This window comes from Poecilia formosa, unplaced genomic scaffold, assembly GCF_000485575.1.
Source record: "Poecilia formosa unplaced genomic scaffold, Poecilia_formosa-5.1.2 Scaffold41, whole genome shotgun sequence".
NCBI lineage: Eukaryota > Metazoa > Chordata > Actinopteri > Cyprinodontiformes > Poeciliidae > Poecilia > Poecilia formosa.
The window spans coordinates 582,621-606,355 of NW_006799980.1; the positions used below are offsets into that span (position 1 = coordinate 582,621).

At 41.6% G+C, this 23,735-nt stretch overlaps 1 protein-coding gene across 1 annotated transcript; it reads right to left on the minus strand.

Moving 5' to 3' along the window:
* Positions 1–963: 963 nt before the first annotated feature.
* hdlbpb (high density lipoprotein binding protein b) lies at positions 964–23,526 on the minus strand. Its single transcript, XM_007551268.2, has 28 exons — positions 23,420–23,526; positions 19,906–19,985; positions 18,767–18,868; positions 17,672–17,823; positions 17,381–17,596; positions 14,909–15,115; positions 13,495–13,710; positions 12,458–12,664; positions 11,360–11,467; positions 10,452–10,556; positions 9,942–10,020; positions 8,674–8,813; positions 8,491–8,595; positions 8,290–8,403; positions 8,121–8,207; positions 7,891–8,022; positions 7,434–7,652; positions 7,120–7,341; positions 6,652–6,870; positions 5,563–5,704; positions 4,165–4,292; positions 3,986–4,090; positions 3,761–3,895; positions 3,243–3,386; positions 2,980–3,159; positions 2,791–2,907; positions 2,403–2,561; positions 964–2,216 (listed from the first exon to the last, which is right to left on the minus strand). Exons 3-28 carry the CDS (start codon positions 18,840–18,842, stop codon positions 2,124–2,126), a joined length of 3,807 nt encoding a protein of 1,268 aa, XP_007551330.1. The 5' UTR covers positions 18,843–18,868; positions 19,906–19,985; positions 23,420–23,526; the 3' UTR covers positions 964–2,123.
* Between the last annotated feature and the right edge of the window lie 209 nt (positions 23,527–23,735).

Genomic DNA, 23,735 nt, shown 5'->3' on the forward strand with positions numbered 1-23,735 from the left:
ACAAGATCCGCTCTCAGACGTGAGGTTTGCAAGCTACAGTGAGTGCTTTTTTTTCTCCTTTTTTATATATATATAGATATAAAAAAACAGATGATCACAGTAGTTCAAATAAAATGGCTCCTTTTTTCAAATAAATAAACAAAACAGCCTTTGTTTTACAGGACTTTGAGTCAATACAGTTCGAAAACAAAGGAGAACAGCAGCGGTTTTTAGTCCTGGATGAAAATAAATACAGAGAAATAAAACAAGATCAACACAACAGGACTGGGTGTAAAACCTCCCAAACACGGAGCTAACAGCGCCATCTGGTGGCCGGATGTTCATGTCAGGATTCAGCAAACGCAAAGACACCTGTTATTTCACTACATTTTTCTAAAAGGAGAATTTAAAATCTAGAATAATTTGGTGATAAAACCCGAAAGAATTATATGTAATAACAATCGGTAAATTTTTTTTTGTTTCTGTTTGCCACTGATTTAATGTTTTCTAAAATTAGAGCTTCTCCTCATCCATATATATAAAAAACTGTATTTGAACAAATCCTAACAGTTTTTAATTAATTTTGTAAAAAAACAAAACAAACAAACAAAAAAAAAAAACAGATGAACAGAGAGGTTCTGGTTTTGAGTTTCTTTCCCTAATTAAAATAAAAACAAAAACAAAATTAAACCAACACGAAATAGTAACAAAAATTTGTCTGTTTTCTCATTTTGATGGCAGATTTTTCAGGTTAGAATTAAATAATTTAAAGCATTTTAAGATCAGAGCTTTTAAAATTATATTTAATTCCTCTTTGTAATAATTTTATAGCTACAAAAAAGAAAAAAGCTTCCTCTTTTAAGAAAATACCTATTTTTCTGTTGAAACTTCTTAAGTTTTCATATTTAAAATAGTAAAAATGAAACGTTTTTCATATTCTCATGAATGTTTTTAATGTGGGATATTTTTTGTTTGTTTTTTTACGTGAGAAAATCAGACTGAGTTAAAATTTCTGCCTAACCACTTTTGACCACAAAAATACAGCTTTATTTTAATAAATAAGTTTTTATTTTCTTTTTTGTGGAAAGATGAGATGAGTACAAATTTAAGTATGGCTTAATTTTGTTTTTGTATTTAAAATAATCACCAGAAACTAGGAGAAAGCAAACATCTGAGTTTAAAATATTCTGACAAAACAAAAACAAAATGTTCTTCGGTAAAAATTTAACCGAAGAACGGTTAAATTTTTTTGTTTTTGTTTCTGTGGTTAGAACAGAAATGTACGTCTGTTTTCATATTTAATATGATAAAAAAATAAAATCACGGGCAAACAGAAAGCAAAAAAGACTGGCTGCAACCATCAAAGAGTGACAGTAGGGGGCGATGTTTCTTTTCCAACGCTCCAGAGCGAATTGATCAAAAACACATCTAACATTTTGTCACTTTTTTTTAAAACTGATGAGAGCCACACGGACTTTACCACACTCCAATTTGTGATTGTTGATTTCTGACGATAAAATCTGATCACCAGAACGAGCACGGACCTCAACGCCTCACCTGCAGCACCGCACAGGTGAGCAAATGAGAAACCGTAGGGAAAAAACCCCCATAAAACATTGTTTTTAGTTAAAAACTGTTTTCACGCTAAAAAAACTGACTCCCATTTACGTCATTTTTCAGACTGAAAAGTCCCAAGATTTAGCTGCTGCAACAGGACAAACCGCTCCACTTCCTGAAAAAGGTCCTGCTCAGGAAGCGTGAGGGTACTTCCTGTCTGCGCTGGACTGCAGCGAAGGGACTTTAGTGGGGGGAAGGCGGGCGTTTGGCAGTCTCGGTGGGGGGAGAAGAAGAAGACGACAGTCTGTGAAATGTTTCAGGGAGAAGCAGAGTGGGACAGCAAAATTATGACGAGAGCATTTTGCCCCTTCCCGTCTTCAAGGAAGGAAGAGTGGAATGAACTACATGAAGAGAGACGGATAAGACTCAATCTCCCAGAATTCACTGTGGCTGGTTGTGGGAGACCGGCGGGAGCAGAGGGACACTAGAGAGACGAGGAGTAAAAGGAGGGAAGGCGAGCAGCAAGTTGACTTGAAATTAGTTTTGTCTCGTACTTCGCTGTACACAAGTTTAGTCGTCGTTTTCCTTCAGAACTTCTTGGGGCCCCAGGCGGACGTTTGCTTCGGGGCCACGCCGGTGCCAAACGTGGGGAAATCCTCAGCGCTGCTCATGTCGGGAGCCTGGAAATCAAACACACAAAGTTTCACCTCTACAAACTTTTTCTGCACTCCTTCACGGTTCATAGTGTATTTTTGACCAAACCACGTAATTATGAAACAAAGTTAAGATTCGTTTCCGCTTTACAGCTTCAGCCCGTATATTTTCCTTCTTTTTTTTTTTTAAAGTTTATCTCTGGGAAAGCCCACCTTGTTCCCTGCTGCGTTCCAGGGGGCGTCCCGCACCACAAAGCCTTTAGCCGGACCCCCACTGCTGTCATCCAGGCCTCCTGCTCCGCCTCCCCCTCCGTAGCGAGACGGAGGTTTCATGTACGCCGCCAAGGTCTCCGTCTCCGTCACGCTGAGGAGCTGAGAGGCAAAACGAGACAAAGTTAATCATCCACCATGTGACTCGTGTCATGAGAAAAGTGTTTCCATTACAGTTTTGCAAAATAATCACTTATATGGGAAAAAAAAACATCTTAACACCAAAACTTCTTATTGAAAAATCAAACATATTGGCATGTTTCCATTCATCTTTGAAGAGTCAAGTTGAGCATTCATACGGTCAACGGAAACGCAGCAGCTGCAAACTCACGTAATCCTCCTCCAGGTTGAGCAGGTGATCTATGGCTGCGTCCACCGTGTCGGGAAGCCCTGTGACCGTCACCTTGTCGGGCTCGTCGGAGCCGGGCTGCGGGAACCGGATGTCCACCTGGAAAACCACAGCTCAGTCTGACCAGGTCCGTCTGATCGGGTAAACACTTCCTCGTCGTCCGCCCCTCACCTTGAACTCCTCCATCAGCTTGCGGATGGCTTTGCCCCGGGCGCCGATGATGCGGGCGTGAGTCCTCGGGTCCAGGTGGACGTCCTGGCTCACCATCTCCTGCAGCTCAGACACCAGCTGCTGGATGGCCTGCCGGGCCTCCTCCACGTTCCGCTCGTAGCCGCAGATGACGATCAGATCCTGGGAGAACGGCGAGGAAAGCTCGGGTGAGGCAGAGAGACGCAACGGCGCGCGCTCGGTTCGTGAAGGCCGCCCGCACACACCTGCTGCTCGTCTCCTTTGTCGGGGAACTGGATGCTGACGTCGTGGTCCTTCCTGATCTGGGAGATGACCGCGCCCTTCCGGCCGATGATCTTGGGATGAAACTTTGGATCTACGGACATGGTGACCTTGAAACTGCGCAGAGCCTGAGATGAGACGGAGGGTTAAAAAAAAAAGTCAAGCCACCGGGCTGAAACGATTAATCGGATTAATCGTAATTGTGATTAATGAAATAACCGCTAACCAACTTAGTAATTAACTAATTAATTAATCAATCATTAATTATGCAAGAACATGCAATCTTCTGGAAGAGCAACAGTCAAAGCAGTAATTAAGCCAAAACTAGGGCTGGGCGATGTAGCTTAAAAATAAAATCTCAGATTTTTTTTACACCAAATTTGATTTTCAATCTTTCCCTTATAAAGAAAAAAAGAAAACATCTCAACTAAACTGTCCTTTTATCTCGATAACAGACAATAATGATGAGCTGTTGATGCGTATGCAGCTCTGTGTTTCGTACCCGGTCCTCCTGCTCGGCTTGCAGGTCTTTGACCCGCTCCAGGAGGCCCAGCTTGGCTCGCTCCACGTTGGCTGCCAGACCCGTCACCTTGATCACATCCAGCTGTTTCTCAGGCTGCGGCACCCAGATGTTCACCTGCACACCCGAAGCAACACATCGCACTCACTCACTCGCCTGCTGTAAAACCTGACCTCTGATCCAAAAACGGTCTATGACTCTTCCCACCTCGTATTCCTCCATCAGCTTCCTGATTCCACTGCCCTTCTGGCCGATGATGTAGCGGTGCAGATCGTAAGACACTTCGACGTCCTCCGTTATGGGAACCAGTGCCTGCAGAGAGACGAGATGAAACACTTAGGCACGCTGGGGGTGAGACAGTCCAGCTGAGCTGAAGCCGTGCTCACCAGCAGGGCCGCCCTGGCCAGCTCACACTTCTCCGCCCGCCCAGAGATTGTGATGATGTCACACTTGCGAGGGACGAAGTCCGCCTCCGGGCTGACGTCGCCGTTTTCCTGCGGCAACGCGTCCTGACCTGAGTTCGCCACAGGAATCCATTTTTTAAGAAAAATTACAGATGAAAAAAAAAAAAAAGAATTATGCAAAATTATCATTTAGTACATATTTATACTTCCACTTGGGTCTCAACTGCTTCTCAAAACAGTCCAAGTGTTTCATTAGCAAAAGGTTAGTGTTTTTTGGTGTCTGGAAAACAAGTCGTTTCCAAAACCTCCCAACAGTTGAGTGACACTTCGCTGTTACCTAGCAACCCCAATGGAGTTCTGCCCGTCACCTACCAACCCCAGTTGAGCTCCAGAATGTTTGGTCAGCTGGTTTTACCACTATATGCTGCTGGAATAGGGCGGGTGTTTTCAGGGGTGCAACTACATATTATTCAGGTGGATGCGAAAACATAAATCGGCGCTCCCCTTAGCCCCCCAAGGAAGGTACGTAAGGGTGACGCCCCCTCTGGTGAAGCGCCCCTATGCGTTGCATGCGCTGCATACCCACTTTTTGCGCCACTGGGTGTTTTATTACTGTCACAAACAACTTGTTGCATTCTTGTTGGTTGTGGAGGAGGTTCTACTAATGCCTTTCAAAGATGTACAGTTGCATGATTGCACATCTGTTTGGATCTTTTTCATGTGTGAGTGTAAATGTTGAGTTGGGGAGGCGTGGCCAGCAGCATATTTAGATTTAAAGTGACAGGAAGCCCTAAAAAAGCTCTGAATGAAAATCCATTAATTTCTGAAAAACTTTGCGCTCTTTCACAGCTTAATTCTTCCACGTACAAAAGGCTATTAATAGTTTAAAATGTAGCCATATTCTCTTACTACTTCTGTTTATTTCTTCTGCTTTTTTATATCAATTACAGACTTCATAAGGTCGCTCTTCAAGTTCTTGCTCGCATTGTGCTCAGTCTTCAGAAGAAAACAACGGCCCACTAGCAGGGAGGGTTCCCAATTTAACCTTTCCAATCCCGATTCCTCTAGTTAGGACTATAGGCTAACAAAGCTAGCTTCATCTTTTTACCTCAATTAAGCTTATAAACTGTTGTGACATTACAGTTTAGCTTTGTAAACAATGTTCTGCATTAATTTCTAAAAACCCTCTGGGTGGGATTTTTGCATTGACTCAAAGTCTTCACTCTTCTTCTACAGTTTTCATATTTAACAAAAACCTGTTTTAGCTAAATGTTTTTCTAGTACAAGAACGATTTAGTGCAAAAGATGTAACGTACGTGTTTTGCATGGCCCATAAACCTATCCAGCTTTAACAGAAGGCAGAGAGGTTGTGTTTGTAACCTGCAGCGCTGTCGTCTCTCTCGGGGAACTTGATTTGGACCTCGTGCTCCCTGGTGATGTGCTGGATGCGGCTGCCTTTGGGCCCCATGATGGCGCGGTGGTGCCGCTGAGGGATGGCCACCTCCACACTCACCTGCGACTCCTGCGGCACAACAAGAAAGAGAAAAAATAAGCTATTTATAGAGCCAATTCCTTCTGTTTGTGAAGCTCAAACAAAAAAAAACGACAAGAAAAGAGCCACAGATACACGAAGCCATGAATCTGCTGATGGATTATTCCTGCGGTCTGCAGGTGATACAATCCAAACAGTGAAGCTGAATAAAACCCATTTAGAGCAGCAAAAGTTACAAAACTTAATTTTTTTTTGTTTGTTGTAATTTTTAAGTTATGTATTGATTGATTTACGGCTATCGAAGCATAAAACTAGCAAAACATGGTTGGATACATTTTCTCTTATTTGATGTTGACGTCTATGGAAAAAACATCACTGGTAATTTTAGAGTGAATTCCTCCATAAGAAGGTGAAAAACTAAACTGAAACCTGCATTTATTGTTTATCAATATGTATAACATTAGTTGGTTCTTCTCCATTTTTAACCAAAAGTTATTAAAAGTCCACAGAACCAGTCCCAAACCACAGGCTGCAGAACCCTGGCTTATTCTTTACGATTCTTCCCGTTAAGCCTGTCATGATAACAGATTTTATTGTGAAAAATGACAGTATTGTTATTTTGAAACCATCTTCACATACTGATGACGGCTTAATAATCCAAGTTCGGCCTCTCAAAGATCAATGAGCTTTAATTTTTTTAAATTCTACTTAACACTTGAACTAGAAGATATTTTACATATCCAAAATAAAAAGCACAACGACCAAAAACAATAAACAAGACGGAAATAAAAACCACACATTACTACAGCCACGTTACTAAAGGATTACGACGTCTCTGTGAACAAAACTGCCTTTCAAAAAAATACTAACAATCAGAATTGAAAGTATCGAGCTTATTTTGAATTGTTAAGCAATTAATTGATTAATTTCTTATTGCGACTATAAAAAGAAGCAAACGTCTCTTCTCTGCGACCCACCAGGTCCCCGATGATCTCCTGGATGCGTTTCTTCGCTGCCTCCACGCAGTCCTTCGCCCCCTTCAGAGTGACCCTCTGGCTGCTGGAGCCGGTGCGAGGGAAGCTCACGGCCACGCCGCCGTATTCCTCCGCCAACTCCCGCAGGACTTGACCTCTGCGACACACGAAGTGGCGATGGTGGCGAACGTCCACCTCCATGCTGTCCTCCACCACGTCGTCCTGGGAAGTCGACAACAGAAGAGGAGAACTGAGGCAAAGAAAAGAGGCTCTCAGGAGTTTACGCGCAGACAAAATGTGGTTTTGCACCAATACAAGAGAACGTAGCAGCAAATCTTACTTAAACTTCACATTGCAAATGCTGAATTATAAGATAGTGTGATTATTTACAGCTCATCTGATTAAAGAGCTGCAATATGGCAAAACAGAAGCAATAGGTCGTCGTAAAAGGAGAAAATCTTAAACATTTACCAGGTTTTTGACCAGGATTTCCAGCTCTTTCTGGGCCTGGCGTACGGCTTCCTCCTTCCCCACGATGGTGATCAGCTCCTGCTCCGTGTCGTCCGGGGACGGGAAGATGATGCGGGCCCCCGTCCTGTCCCTGACGCGGCGGATGTTGGCGCCGCCTCGTCCGATCAGGAACTTGTGGTACTCGGGTTTGGCCTGCAGCTCCACGGTGAAGTTGTTGACTTGCTGGACGGGGGGAGCGAGAAAACAAAATAAGAGCGGTTGCCTCGTCCCGGCCTTTTCTTTCGTTACTCTCTCTTGGTTTTGCTTCCACCGACCTTCTCCTCCGCCAGCTGCAGCAGCTGTTTCTTGGCCTTCTCCACCTCGCCGGCGGGGCCCCTGATGGTGACCTTGTCTGAGCCGGAGCCCTCGGAGGGGAAGTGGATGTGGACGCCTCCGCAGTCCTCCATGATGGAGCGCACCAGGCAGCCCTTGGAGCCAATCAGAGAGTTGTGCAGCTTGGCTGGGATGGCGACTTCCGTCTCCTTAATGTTGGCCTGAGAACAACATTTAGGAAAACCAGAGCGCCTTCAGTCAGAGGCTTCTTCAAACTCACTCCAATACAGACCGCTACAGGAGATCTTCATTGCCAACAGCCATCGCTACCAACAATAACTCTTTGAAGCATTAATATGAGTAACAACATTTAATTTCCCGCTGGGATCAGTAAAGTATTTCTGAATCTGGATGTGCGCTCTGCATTTAGAAGCGGTCCCGTTGTGTTTGTCGTCTCACCAGGTCTCTCTGGATGGCGAGGATCCGATCTCTGGCGGCCTCACAGTTGTTCTTCTTCCCCGTGATGACGATGGTCTCGGAGTTGCTGTTCTCCGTCGGCAGGTCGATCTTAGTGTTGGTTTCTTCACGGATCTGAAGACAAGAACATTGCCCCGTCGTTTACGCCGTGTGTGTGTGTGTGTGACGTTAGCGCGTCAAACCAGATCTGCACCCTGACCGTCTGCTCTCACCTTTTTGATGTTGGCGCCGCCCTTTCCGATGATGTTTTTGTGGAACTGTTTGAAGATGGGGACGGAAAGCGAGAAGCTGTTCTCGATCTGGAAGAAGCAGAAGAAGATAGAAAGTCTCAGTGAGGCTAAGAGCTCAGCGGACAGAGGCTCGCCGTGGCGCGGCTCCCACCAGGTCTGCGATGATCTTCTGCAGGAACTTTGCACATTTCTCCACCTCGTTCTTCGGCCCTCTCAGCTGGACGATGTCGCTCTTCTGCGACGGGTCGGGAAACGTAATGATGACCTAAAATTCAAATTAAGTGAGAGCAAAGTTTTAAAAAAAATCCCGCTGCAAAGAATCATAATGCGAGCTCGTCTTCCAGAATCTCACCTCAGGAAACTTATCTCGGACTTCCTTGATCTTCTCCCCCTTCTGGCCGATGATCGTCCGATGAAACTTCTGCTCTACTATCAGATCTTTGGTGCGCTCGTTTTCCTGGAAGTGTAGAAATCCTTCTTTGGTTCACATTCAAACGACTGAACGAAGCAGCCTAGGCCTTCAGCCGGCTCTCACCATTCGCTGAACCATCTCGATGAGCTCTCTGCGCGCCATCTGCACTCCTTTAGGGTCTCCCTCGATGCGGACCAGGTTGCTCCTCTCGGAGTCCTGCGGGATTCTCACCGACACTTTGTACTGCTCCTTGATCCGATTGACTTTAAAAAATAAAGAAAAGGATCTGATCTGTCCTCCTGTAGGTCTGACTGAGAGCAGCAACGTAACTTGACAGGAATCCAACGTTAATATTACCTCCAGATTCTCCAGATTCATGAAAATTTTTCATATTTTCATGAAAAATATATGGATTGTAACTCATATTAGATAGATTAATTAAAGTACACAACAGTATACTTTAACCTATCGTTTCTGTAAATTTACATGTTTAGTTTCTAAGAAAAGTTCAATATGACATCAAACCAAGAAAGGAAGTGAACTTCATACAGAAAAGATCTTTGCTAAGCAAGCAATGACTTCTTCCCAGTGTTTCCTCGAAGTGGAATAACAGAAAGTTAACCGGAAGGAAAAAGTGTAGTGGAAAAAGGCTCACAAGCAACAAATCCGGCTTCATTCAGCAAGTTTGTGCACAAACACAAGAGATTTGACTGCAGTTCTGCTTTGCTCTCAAGACAGAGTTTGTTAATATAATCATATATTTTAATAAAAAGCAATAAATTGATTGATCGTAAGTCACAACAAAGACTCCATCGTCTCTCTTCCTGGTTTTCTAACCACACAGTCAGGCAGAGTTTTAAGGAGGAGCAGAAAAAATAAATGTGGTGGATTAGCAGTGCTTGCCATCAACCTGATAAGTGTCACTTTGCGTGAAATATTGTCAGCCCAGATATTTAACCGTTAGCATGTAATCATAGTCTGGAAACTGTCATAGAGAAACAGTCTTCAGTCAGAGGCGTGTTCATGTTCACTGACTGCTTCCTGTCCGCAGTATCATCATCCACAATGACTCTATGCTTGATATGGGTAATTCAAGCAAAAGGAGCCCCGACACAGGACCGAGTGCCTGTACTGTACAGTAAGGAGAGAAGGTCAACATTTCTGTATCAAAAATCATTTTTTATTGACCTTATCTACGTTTCATTAGGTGTAAGCTAATGCTTGAAATACGTCACTCTGTAGGTAACAAATCTGTAATGAGTTTTCCTTTTTAACTTCTCTTACTGTATTGATTATATTTTAATTCACTGAGACGCACCTGTAGATTTCCTCTATGATCCAAAGGCTCTACCCGTCAGCTTTTGACAAATTTCAGGAAAAATAAAACTCACTGTTGGCTCCGTTCTTCCCGATGAGGTGTCTGTGGAAACGCTGATCGATGTTGACTTCAGTGTAGTCCATCCTTACCAGCTGCAGAGAACATGGACAGGAAGATTAAATTTCTATTACTATTTTTGAGTAATAGAAAAAAAAAGTATTCACATTTTCTGTAACACATCTTTTTTCTTTAATTCTTAATAAACATCCTATTATGGAATAAAATATGATTGTATGATCAGAAATTTATTTTAAATTGCACTTGAATAAATGCAGATTTTGCTCCTGCAACTTCAAGATTAATAAATTTAAAAAGTGCTAAACGTTTCCCAGAGGGTTAGACATCATGTGCCAACTTTATAAAATTAAATAACTACATTTACTGCAAATTATACACAAAAATACATCGTTATATATTATAATGTGCTGTAAAATCTCATGGCCAGTCTTGTGTGTGTGTGTGTGTGTGTGTGTGTGTGTGCGTGCGTGTGTGTGTGTGTGTGTGCGTGCGTGCGTGAGCTAACCAGGTCCTTGATGATCTCCTGTATCTGGGTCTGAGCCTGCTCCACCTCCTCTGTCGGACCCTCCAGACTGATTCGCTCCTCACCGTCTGTGAACTCGATGTGAACCTGAACATGAAAACAAACAACCTAGAGCCGGACGACGTGGCTAAAAAAATAAATTCAGATTTTTTTTTTTCCATGTAAGATTCCGATTTCAATAAAAACATTTTTTGTAACAAATTATGTTTTCTTTTCTAAAAAAAAAAAAAAAGAAATTACAATATTTTCAAAAAATGGGTTTGATTTTAATCATCCGTCCTGTGAGTTGTACGACGGAGAATTAGGACAATGCTAAGAGGATATTTGTTTAATTATGAGCAGAATAAAGAAGCAATTTTACCAGAAGAACGTCTAAAAATTATGAGAAAAAAAATGTTAAATAAGAAAAATACTTAAACTATCATGAGCCAACATGTTCAGTCGTATGGTTCTGTCTTCAAAAAATGCGTTAAAAGATTTAGTTCTCATAAAATTACTTCTTCAATCTCCTAATATTATGACTTTTTCTTTTATTCTGGTAATATTGTAACTATATTCTCAGAAACAAAAAATAATTTAACTTAGTCATAATAGTTCATCGTAGCGATGACCTGAATTTGAAGCTCAAATAAGTAGAGGCTGTAAACAAGATGGCGGCCCGACATCACTATGAACTATGGGAACCCAAGGAGAGAGAGGGGGAAAAAAAATCCTGATTTTCCAAAAAAATTAAATCCTCAAAAACCCCAAATGATGACCTTAAACAACCTGATTAAAGACCCTTGCTCTACAGCGCCACCTGTGCTACACAATCGATTCAACCAACAATAAACAGTTTCTGTCCTCTTTGCTCGTCTCTTATCAGAGACGCCTGAACGTCGCCTCCTTACCCGCGGCAGCTGCTGCGTGATCCGCCCGATGTTCTGCCCTTTCTTGCCGATGATGAAGCGATGGAGCCAAGCCGGAGCGCTGACCTCCACCACCATCACGCTCTTCGCCTGCAGGCAGATCAAACACGGCTCCAACACCAAACGCAACCTGCTTCACACGCTGGCCAGTGGCAGCTTGTAACAACAGATTAGAGTTTATAAAGGAAGCACATCTGCAGGAATCTACACGTTGCATGGACTGACAGCCAAAGGTGGAAGGATAAATGTATCCGAGTATGCAAAGGCGTCTGAAAAACGTTTACTGTGCTCAAGTTTTGAAAGGTTAGACGCAGTTTCCGAGTTAAAGACGGTTGATTCTTTTTAATTCAGAGCCAGATCAAGATTTTATTGAGTCTTGTACAGAAACTGATTTCCAAATGAGCCTTTAAGAATCCACAGCACCGTTTTATTGTTCATTTGGACATTTAAGGGTCCAAGTTTCATGATTTACTTGTAAACCAACAATTATTTTGAGGTTGTTTCTTTCCTGGCCCTCCCATTAATGACTTCACATTGTTTGTTTCTAATGCAGACTCACCCAGAAGAGAAAGTTTCCAGCAACCGAACATGAGAGACTGTCTTTTGTAGATGTCGAGTTTTTGTAAAGCTTTGCTGATATCAGCCAAGTTAAATTTCTGTTTACAAGCTGAAATATAAAAACGTTCAGAATACCTTCTATTATTTCCTTAATACCTTTGTTGGTCATTTATTACTCATATTAGTGGCAGCTTGTTAAACACTGTTTTAATTGTTTAAAATGAAGACAAAAACTCTTTACCGCCTTATAAGCTGGATGATCACCATTAGCATGGCTAGCATTATTAAAACAATATTATTCTAGAGAATCTACGTACAAATCTTTTTAAAGGGATTTTTACTGTACACACCCAGTGTGACGTCGCCTCTGATTCTAATATAAACAGTTAATCATCACCTATGGCAGAAAGGGTACAGATACGTATCCTGAATGCTTTATTATATGTCGTATATTACAGTTCATAAAGAAAAGTTATGCCTGGTTATAACTGGTGTTGGAAATTGGTCCAAAAAGATTCTGACCTTGGCGTAGACCTGTGTGAGGGCTGGTCCCAGTTTGTCCGGCTCCCCTCTGAGGATGATGGTCTCCGAGGCGGAGTCCAGCGGAGGCATCTCCACCGACACGCCGGTGGCCTCCAGGATCTCCTGCAGAGTGTTGCCCTTTGGGCCGATAATGTACTTGTGCTGGGACTTCTTCACCTCCACCGAGATCGTCGTGGTCTTCCTCTTCTGCGGGTCGGAAAACGACAAGATTAGAACCGACGAGCTGAATGGAAGGGAGTAGGGCTTCAACTGAGGATTATATTAGTAATCGATTATTCTGCCAATGAATCATTTAAAAAAATTGGCAAATTCTGAAGATTTTTCTTTTATTTAAGCCCTTGTATATTAAAAGATACAAATAAGCTCATTATAATTTTTTATTATTATTTAAAAAAGCAATAACAAAGAGATTTGTTTTTCAGAACGTGAGCCGGCTGCCACTTGAGGAATTCTGGGTAAAACCTGTCTAGAGACAAATGTTTTTTTTTTTTTATTTTAAATGCTAAATATCTTTAGTTTTAAGATATTAAGCCAGTTTTGGCTTAATATCTGGTCAAACTGTGTTGTTCTTTCAACAAATGGCCTTTTTTTGAGCCTGTATACTCCCGTGAGCAATTAATCAATTACTAAATTAGTTGATGATTATTTCAAAAACTGATTAATCTCGATTAATCATTTCAGCCTTAGAAAGGAACGGGGAACAGAAGCAGAGGAGAACAGGAGCTGAAAGAGTTCAATGTTTGTTTTCACCTCTCATATTTGTGCCCTAATTGGCTCCAGCATTCTCATCCTGTTGTTCTGCGCTGAGATCCAATTTTCTCTCCACATCCGCTCCCATCCCACTTATCAAAAAGACTCATCTACAGGACACGTACAAGCCCTTCCTCTCCATGCTGAACCGCTCGTCTTCTAATCTAGTCACTTCTCCATCGGGGAGGTGTGGCAAAACGAGCGTAAAAAAAAACGAGTAACACGTTTATCGCAGAAGGACAGACGGCTCGTGGTTTCTCCATCACCTTGTCTTCGTAGATGGCTCGGATGCGGTTGACGGCCAGAGCGACCGCCTCCTTCTCTCCGGTGATGACGATCTCGTCCTTCGGCAGGCTCGGCGGCGGGATGCTGATGCGGGCGCCGGTCTCCTGGCTCAGCTCCTGCACCAGCCTGTTGTGGGCGCCGGCGATGAAGGGGTGGAAGGCTTTCTCCAGGGAAAGGCGCTCCACCGCGCGCTTGTCCTGCAGAGCAAACAAAAACAACACGGAAAAAGAAGTTATGCATACTGAACCACGAGACGGGAACAGCAGTCAAACACTTTCTCACTAAGTCACGGCTGAGTTAAAATACTAACCCCTGGTGTTCTGGTTTCAAATTAGCAGCAAGCAATTATTTGTCTATTCTTTCTATTTCTACCGATTTTCTAATGCCTGCAGTAAAGTAAAACTCCCAGAGCTTTCTCTTTCTTTGTCAGTCACTCTAAAAATAGATGCAAATCATCTATTTTTAGTTGAATTTGACTTTTTAACAAATCAAAGCAAAAAAAAAAATGAACATTTTCCTCAACCTGAAATAAATGATTTAATCAAGTTTTATAAAGTAAATGTACTTTCATATTTTATGCTCTAGTTTTAAGTTGCTGAGAGGGTCTTGGGACTTCTATCTACTAATCCACAACTTCCTGTTTCCTGGCATGTAAATATGTGTAAAATAGGAAAGACAAGAGAACATTGTAGGAAGAAAGGCAGGAAATGGCAACAAGAAAACTACCATTCATCTGCACCTGCCTGTAAGAGCAATTATAAAAAAAAATAAAAGGTTTAAAACAGCAGAAATGTGACAAACACGACTGGACCAGTAATTCAAGCTGCCTTTCCACAATGTAGTGAGGAAAATAATAGGAGAAGTAAAAGAAAAACAAAACACAAAAAAAATCACTGTTGCTGTAAAAGATTAATTATTCTTAAAACCTATTATACGTCTTCAAAAGGGGGACTGCTATGTGTATGTTATTTACAACACATATGTAAATGTGTTGTTGCTATAGCAACAACTTGTCTTTCTCCCAGCTGTGGAGCTATCAATGGTTGGGAAAGTAGTGATTTATGCTTAGCTGTGATTTATTTCATAGACTTCAAAAGGATCTGGCTGAACCTGAAATTCAACTCAATTCAAGTTTATTTCATCAAGAGCAGCAGAGCAAACGCTGCTGCACGATAAAAACAAAGTAACCACTGTTTTGTACGAAGGTTTTCTAGCCACAGGCTAATTTGCAAACCCAGTCCTTGGTTGGGCTTTTTATAAACATAGCAAAATTATAACTAAAGATAAAACACGTCGGTGCAAAAAAGAAGCTGGTTTTCACTGAAACCTTTAACTTCTGCCAGTTAAGCGTAACACAGAACTGGTTTTATGAATCCAACCGTCCCTCTTCCCGACCTGCTCTGCTGAAATCAGGAGGATCTCGTGGCGAGCCTTCTCAATGCCCTCCTTGGTGCCGGTGATGCGTATGTTGGCGCTGGGGTCGTCGGGTCGTGGAATAGCGATCTTGGTGGCGGTCTTCAGCTCCAGCTCCTGCAGCTTCTCACCATTTTTACCGATGACGAAGCGGTGATGCTCCTTGGGAATGGCGACTGTAGCCGACGCCTGCAGCAGCAGCAGCAGCAACAGCAGGAGAAGTGAGATACATTAGCAACGCTCCAACAGTGTCGAAAAAAAAACAACAGCAGGTAACCAGATAGGAGGAAAATGTTATGCTTGACAATGAGTCAGAGTTCGGATATAATGTAACATAAAGATCAGTGAACATGTGAGAAAACGAGTGTGCAAAGAGGACAAAATGTTTCCTTGCAATGTTGTTTCAATAACCGCAGCTCAGCTAAAAAGACAAACTTCAATGCAGCAGCTGAAGTGGAAATCAGCATGTTTGCTGCTGAAGCCTTGAAACAGCCACCTGGGAGCTGACGGTCAATTTTCAACTCCACTTTTTCTGTCCTTAGACGACCTGCAGAGGCAGGAACTTTGGTTCTTCCTACCTCCGTTTAAACTCATCTTATTAACGCTGAGCATCACAGGACTGAGATCCTGTCAAGGTTTAAGTTCAGTAGCATCTGAAATCTTGTTTTTGCATCACCGTGGGTGGATTGCCGTGACAAGAGTTCAAGGAAATCTGAGTTTAAACCGCATCAGACGGTAGCATATCGATGGAGAGGTAAAGACTGGCTGAAGACATCTAACATTAAATATTCAAATATTAATCCGTTTTAAATCAGTACCAGACAAAATATTAATAAAGACAACAAATACAAAAGAAATCTACCTCCTTCGACCTTTATAGAGGTGTTCCACTTTGTTTATATTCTCCCTTTGTTTCTCTAGTTTTGCTGCGTTCAGGACATCAAAAATCCGAAGATGTTTAAACCAAAACAAAAACGCTTTACAAAAGTTTTTTGTGTTCAAATAAAGGCATAAACAGGTGTCGCGTCTATCTGTTGTGTTTCGCTTTACACTGTACAATGAATGATTTACAGTCCAGGGACATGCTGAGGCCTTTAAAGGTGCAGCTGCTCATAGTGTCAAAAGGGACCGTTTAGAAAAAATGTCGAAGGCAGTCGACTGATTTGATGTGGGAGAATAAAGCGGCGCAGGATGAAACAGGACACAAACATCTGTCGCCTCGTCTTCTAATGTCTTCCTTCTCTTCTCAACCCACAGCTCAACTACAATATCAACCTCAACAAAACAAGTAATGAAACTGAGAGAATAAACAATGTGATAGAAGTTGTTTTTATCAAGAGTTGTGACTTCCACCTTGAAAAAAACACAGTTTTTAAAGTCCTACTAGCACTTGCAGTGCTCTTTTTCATCCAGCAGCCAAAGTTTTGTCACCATTTGAAGCCATATTGAAAAGAAGTCCTCGGTTTTTCCTCACACCAAATACTACAAATGTACTGATGCGATCTCAGGTAACAGCTTAGGAATCAACTCCCAGTATCTGTTGTTAGCTTTACCTCTGATTTAGTCAGATGCACCCCTAGCAGTCCCCACAAGTTTTGTGCATTTTCTAAAAGAAACTAATACTCATTTTAATCTGCACGGCTTCCAAAGTTGTGTTTAACATCCTCTTAATGATTCGGGGTTTTACACCTTTTGCATTAGGTTGATGGTGAACGACAGCATGTGACCTGCTCTGTCTGCTGTGCAGAGCATGAGCTTCACAGAGAGCAGCTGAAACACTCGTTGTTACTTTGTATGACGTTCGAAGCTCTAACATTCATGAAGCAGGAGACCAGCTTTTTCTCTTGGTTTTCTCTTGACGTAATAAAGAAATTTATCTGCAGGAAAGTTTCTAACAAGCTGAATTATGTCACAGTCAGAAATATCTTTAGAAAATGAGTTTTTAAAAAGCTACTAGCATGTTTTCTCACCGAGTTACCCCATGTTGGAGCAGCGTTAAGCAACCCTACAGGTTGGCAACAGAACTGAGGCGAAAGCAAACTGGAGATGATTTACACTTACCGATGACAGACACAACAAAGCTAGATGGCTAACTAGCAAGACTTTTATAGTAGCTAGTTAGCGGTAGCTTCAACCGCCTCGAGTCACAGAACGCAATGAAGGTGTTTGCATGTGATAAACTTTTGCCTGACTACACAGAATATACTAGATGAAATAGTTCTACCAGGTTAACATTTAAGACTTGTAGGTCAACTTAGATTTTTGTAATGAATTTAAGACATTTGAAGGCTTTTTTAAGGATGTGTGGACATCCTGTTTATTACACAGATACTTAAGAGGAGCCCCAACCCACAATTACTTAGAACACCTAAAAGGATTCAGCTTTTATTTTGCTTCTCCACAGTTAAATTCACAAAGAAAACCAAACATTGTAAGAGTCGGATGCACACTTACCTGCGTCTGCAGACGGGCTACGATTTCCTTGCGAGCCTTCATAACCGAATCCAGTTTGCCAGTAACCATGATGGACAGGCCCTGGTCCTTAGCCAGGGACAGCTCAATGTGCGCCCCGGTCCGCTGCATGATGTCCAGGCACACCTTGGCCTCCTCCCCTTCCCCAAACTGGCTGTTGTCCTTGTAGCGCCGCTCCTCCAGGGGGACATGAAACACCTGAACACAACGCGGGTTTCATTACAGCAGCGATTCATCTGAACGTGTATGTGTGCACCTCGGTGAGATCCTCACCTGGGTGATAACTGAGGCCTTGATGGGGCGGATCTTGCTCCCCCAAGCCGAAGCCGGCTCCCCCGTCTTTTCCCCCGGAGCGCCTTTCTCCGGCAGCGGAGGGAAGGCCTCCAGATAGGTGGGAATGTAGGCCTCATCCTCCGGGACACAACCTGGCCCGGTGAAGCCAACATGAAAACATTCAGCAAAGAGACACACAGGGGAAAAAAACTACAGTATAAAACACTAAGCAGGAGATTAGAGGAGAAATCTCCACTAGAAGATACTAAGACTTTGTACACTTTTCCCACAGTAAAATTCAAGCACTTTCAATGTAAGTTTTGGAAATAAAACAATACAAATGAACTAAAAAAAAAAAGACGGCTTTAGTTAACTACTAAATGGTATAATTTATGATTGTTATTAATATTTTTTGTGGTTGTATTCTACATTCTACAGTAGGGAAAAGTTAACTAAAATATGACAAAACTTTATGTTTCGTAATCACACATTCACTCCAAACACCTGATTGATCTGAGAACAAAACACTAATTTAACAAGTAAATCCAGGAATTTAAATAACTTCAACATATGTTTAACACAATATAAGACTACTTTTATTTCAGTAACACACAGCAATACATTTTTGAGTCATTAGGAATAATATACAGTTACTGCAAATCCAAACAAATCATCTTAAGGTAAATATCACCTACAGAAAAATCTCTAAAAAATGTTTTTTTTCTAAGTTTTTCAGCATTTAGCAGCTATAAGTGATTTTGTTCATTTTAACTGACGTAAAACAAGAAAAGTTTATTTAACTTCAGACAACAAGAAAAAAAAATATTTTGTTATTACTTGTATGAAAATATCTGGTCTAAACAGTCAATGAAGTTTTTCAAATTTATCAAATGTTAGATTGCACTTAATTACAAAACTGTGCAGCTTGAATATTAAGCACTTTCAAGGACTTTATGCAGAAATCAAGCTCTTTCCATGCTTGAAAGTGTTTGATCCAACCAAACACTTTGAATTTCAACATCTGATTGAAATTCAAGCATTTTCAAGGATTTCAAGCACCGTAACGAATCCCAGGTCAAAGTTAGCGGAGGTCACCTGTAATCTCCTGGTCTTTGAGACCACTGCGATGTTCGGCGAAGCTCTCCGGGGTCAACACAGCCACTGAGCTCATGGTTCAAGACTTATTCCACTTTTCCACTGAAACAAACACAAAACACAGTTCAATGGGTATGAATGAAAAACTCACACCAATCTGCAAAAAAAATAAATAAATAAAAAAATTAAATATTGTCTCTTAACTCATTCTGTCCTCGCTCTACCCAAAACCTCAGAAGAGCCCCCTCCTCATCAGCACCCCGCCCCACTGCTGCCCCTGTGGCTGCATCTCCACCTGAGATTCTCCAATTAGCACTTCTTCAAGCCTCCGACAAACACACTCCCCTGCCGCCTCGGGGACCGGGTTATCACGAGTCAAAAGGGTGCATCAGTGGCTAAAAACAAGTGCTGCTGACATTCTTGTGATGCATGATCACTACCTGCGCTCATGTTTTCCTCGAGGAGTTTAGATCTGCAGATCTCTGGAGGGTTGAACCGGCTGCATGTGACAGACCGGTGTGTGTGTGTGTGTGTGTGTGTATGTGTGTGTGCGTGTGTGTGTGAATGTGTGTTTCAGCTTCAGAGATAGCAATGCATATTTATTGGTTGTCCAGCCAAGACAACCAAATGCATTGAAAAACATTAGTGGGCATCACCAGGATACTGTTTATTTTTAAAGGGGTAGTCCATATTAAGAGGAAATCTCTTCTAAGAATCATTTAATTCTGCAAAGTCAAAGTAAACTTTTAATACAGCTTTTCTGTTTTCTAAATAAATTTTAAAAAAATCTGAGCAGGACGCTTTTTTCCCCACTAAAGTTTTTACCATACACTACAGGATGTGTCCTTATATTGAAAAAAAAAACATGTAAATATTTCACTGTGTCACTGAAGAGAAGCCCAAAAGTGACTCTTCATTACTCCGCAACATTGGATAAATGTTCCAGCTGAACGCATTTCTCTGAAATATTATTATTATTATTATTATTATTTTCTGGAGAAAAAAAAATACAACCTGGAATGTTTACATTGCTATAAGGAAACTCATAGGAAACGTAAAAGATGCATTTTAAGAAACGTGCATGCAAAGCTGCTGCTGTGTCGGTACTAGTTGAAACAGCCAAGCTGACGCGGGCTTACCTGCAAAAGGTCAATTGCCAGAGAGTCCGTCCAGTTAGCGGCTACCGAAGGCGCTTCAGTGTGAGTGTGTGTTTCAGCTCCTGGGCGAACGGGGAGGAAAACAAAGAGGCTGAAAGTGAACACCGTATATCAGATGGAGCTTCAGCATGAATGCCGAGCTGCTGTTGTAAACAGCCACACTGCACTGCACCTTACACTGCCTGGATATGATTCACTCTCCTCCTTCCTTCATTACTTGTTCAGAACCACTCTGACACTCCCCCTACCTCTACATCCTCCTCCTCCTCCTCCTCCCCCTCCTCCTCCCTGCATGGTTTAAACTAACACAAGCCCAGAAAATTTCAGGGGAGGGGGATGCTGCAAAATACTGCACTGCAACAACTCTAAGTTTTTTCTGCATGACCCTCCAGACCTCTACATATGCAGAATCTTGTGTTTCACTTTTCCACTTTTGGTCAGACTGCAACCACACACACACCTGTGTGTGTTTTATTGGGATTTTATGTGATAAACCAATGTGACGTAAGGCATGGTTGTGATGAGGAAGAGAAACCGATTTACAAATAATTTGGATACTTCTTTACTGTCAATCAATGTGCAATGACACAAGTATGTTTGCAATACTAAAAAAAAAACCTTAGCAATTATTTAAAAACATACACATTTTACACCAAGAATGGACAATATTTTAGATAATTTATCCAAGTTTATTGCAAAAAACAAAACTTATTTATCCTCCATCCATGTCTGCTGAACTACTATTACAAGTAACACAAAATCTTACAATTTCTATATTTTTTGTAACTTGTTTGTTATTTTTCTAAATGTTATGTTATTTTATCAGATTGCTTTAAACATTAAAATAATTCAAGTCCCCTCATTATTGATGCATATCCCCTTAAATACACCACTGATACTGAAATTTTGGAAGTGAAATCTTCTTTTCTTCCTTCCTCACCATTAAGCCTCCGTTACTCTGATTACCCTAAATAAAATCCACCTATCTATGGATAGAATGTAATTTAACTTGACTATGTATGATAGTCAAGTTTTTTGTAAAGTGTCTTGAGACGACATTTGTTTTGAATTTGCACATTTCAGCAAACCCACCGAGACACGGCCGTCTGCCCAAACTGAGGCTTTGCAAGCAGAACATTAACCAGAGAAGCAGCCAAGAGGCCCCATGGTGACTCTGGAGGAGCTGCAGGGATCCGCAGCTCAGGTTTGAGAAACTGTTGACACACTGAATATCAGTTCACAACTCAGAGGCTGTCAGAGGAAAGCCATAAGAAGTAGTTCAATGTTGGACTGAAGTCATGCAGGAGAAACAACAAACATGGACGAAGATGCTCTGATCTTACTAATTGCAAAACTAAATGTGTGTAGGAAAACACACCAATTCCTCTATGAAACATGGCGGTGGCAGCATCATGCTGAAGATGCTTTTTTTTCAGCAGAAACTTGCTGGTAAATGCAAAAAAGAACTGACAGAAGTTTCAGCCTTTGGATGTTTTCCAAAAGATCATCAGTGCCTATAGCTGGAAAGTGATTAAGGTGGAAAAGTTTAATGAGTATGATAACTTCTGCAAGGCACTGAAAATCTCCAGTTTTTACAGTGCAGTTGTATCTCGGCTAGCTGCATGAACAGACAGTTAATGTGCAGCTTATAAAAGAAACAATAAACAGACCAAAAAAAGTATAAAATACGTGGCTGCCCAAATTTTTAAATATAGATTTGATTTGTGTTTTAAGCTGAGACAGTAATGTTGAAAAGTTTCAGAACTGGCACAAACAAAACCTGCTGCAAAGGCTTATTCTGAGAGGTAATCAGGAATCAATAAAACATTGACTTTTATGTCTAATTTTAAAGAAAAGCATGAAGCATTAAGGGTAATCTCACAATAGGGATGCAAACAACAAGGCACTGACTCTGCTTCACTCTGACCTGTCCCCAACCAGCAGGCCTGGGTAACTTCCTCTGCAGAGATAAAGTTTCTCCATGTGTCTACTCTGCATGATAGATGCTGAACTGTATCTCATCTGACAGGCCGACTAAATGAGACTCTTCTGAGTGGCAGCAAACAGCACCAGGAAGGAGTTTCAGGACAGAAAGTCCATCCCAAAACCAAATTAATTTGATCAGCGCTCTCTAAGTAGGATTAATGAAGGCAGCTGGAAATACTGTCAGGAAGATAATAAAACACGACTTCAGGTCTTAAAACTGATTATATAGAAACATGGATATGACTATCTTCTCATATTTTTGCTGTACCTGCAGTGTTTTATATGAACTCTGAGATGCAGCTGGATGAAACCCTTCAGACTAGTCCTAGTCAGGGTAAAAAAAAGACTGACCCTACAACCCAGTAGTACCCACAAAGAATCCATCCATGCAAAGGGAGAACATGCAGAAAGACCCTGGGGGGGATTTGAACCCAAAACCTTCATGCTGCAATGCAACAATACCAACTGTATGACATTATGCAACTGTAATTAAAGGTTATTTATGTTAAAGATTTTTACCTTTTACCTGAGGAGTCAACATATGCATGTGGCCATTTAAAATAATCATTGTGAGTTTACCATCAACTTTATCTTTTCTTTAGAAAATTATAGTTTCAAGAAGAAAATAAGGATACCTTTATGGTTGGAAATGTATTTATTACTTGTCTTTGATAATCTATAGCACAGACATGAGGGCCTATACTACCAAATTGCTAAAAACAAACAAACAAAAAACAAACAAACAGATTACTATATTTTAAAGCGCTATTACATTGTAATGTGCGTTTCTATTAGCCTGTAATGCACGTGGGTGAAAGACAAACAAATTATTAGGCTTTATAAATTGGCCCTCGGCTGTAGATTTCTATAGATCGGTGCTGGGCATTAAAATAACCCGATTGCTCGACCTCTACTAGTGTCTGTGTCGAACATTACGAAGAACCTCATTGATTGTGCTTAATGACTTGCTGGGGGTATGAAGACCGAAAAACAAAGTAAAGGGACAAACATAGCCCAGCTATCAATAGCTCGTTAGTGACTGTCAGTGGCAGCGTGCTATCAGTTTCCTCCAGATGAATAAGAACCATTAATCCTGACTGAGCAGCGAGACGCACCTCGACGCTACATCTGCATGGTTGGTCCTTGTTAGCCACTCGGCTAAGACAACCTTTGCTAACACGGGAAACCCCAGGAAGAGGATTTATAATATCAAACCGATCGGTCCGCTATGCTAACACGCACCACACTGAGAGATGATTAGGTACAAGGACTTCCCGATAATCGGCTAAAAAAAAAACCAAGCCTCGCGCGGAGAGATAACCAGCTCCAGCTAGCTAGCTCTGGGGGCGCAACCTCGCTATCCCCACATCCTTCTCCTGAATAAACGGACCGGTTTATTAGTCACGTAAAACTACACTCAGCCCTTATTTATATCGCTTACAGTTTAGTTTTTTTTTGTTTGTTTGTTTGTTTTTAAAAAGTGGCTAAAAAATAAGCAGGGAAATCCTACCTTTTAGAGAGAAATGAAGCAGAGGTGTTTGACAGGTGACGGTGTAAACACAGATGTGATTGGTCTACGAGCACTTCCTCTCCCTGCGGAGCGATACGAGCGGGCACTGCGGTCGCTAAGTAGAAAGCCAATGCCGCAGTATCTATGCGCAGCAAGTGCAACCAAGTTACAGAGATGGGCATTTCTTTTCAGCGATAAAGGACATAAATGTGGATTATTGATCTAATGTCCATATTTTAAACAACGCGATGGAGCTGTAAGTTGTTGTAGAATTTCACGTCTACCAAACTTACCGGGTCTACTTCTCATTCATGAC

Excerpts from the sequence above, each read along its gene's own strand:
- hdlbpb (XM_007551268.2), bottom strand. The coding sequence starts at position 18,842 with ATGAGCTCAGTGGCTGTGTTGACCCCGGAGAGCTTCGCCGAACATCGC. Across the intron at positions 17,824-18,766 it reads CAAAGACCAGGAGATTACAG|GTTGTGTCCCGGAGGATGAG; the intron begins GTGACCTCCGCT and ends TCACCGGGCCAG. Across the intron at positions 2,908-2,979 it reads AGCTGATGGAGGAGTTCAAG|GTGGACATCCGGTTCCCGCA; the intron begins GTGAGGGGCGGA and ends GTGGTTTTCCAG.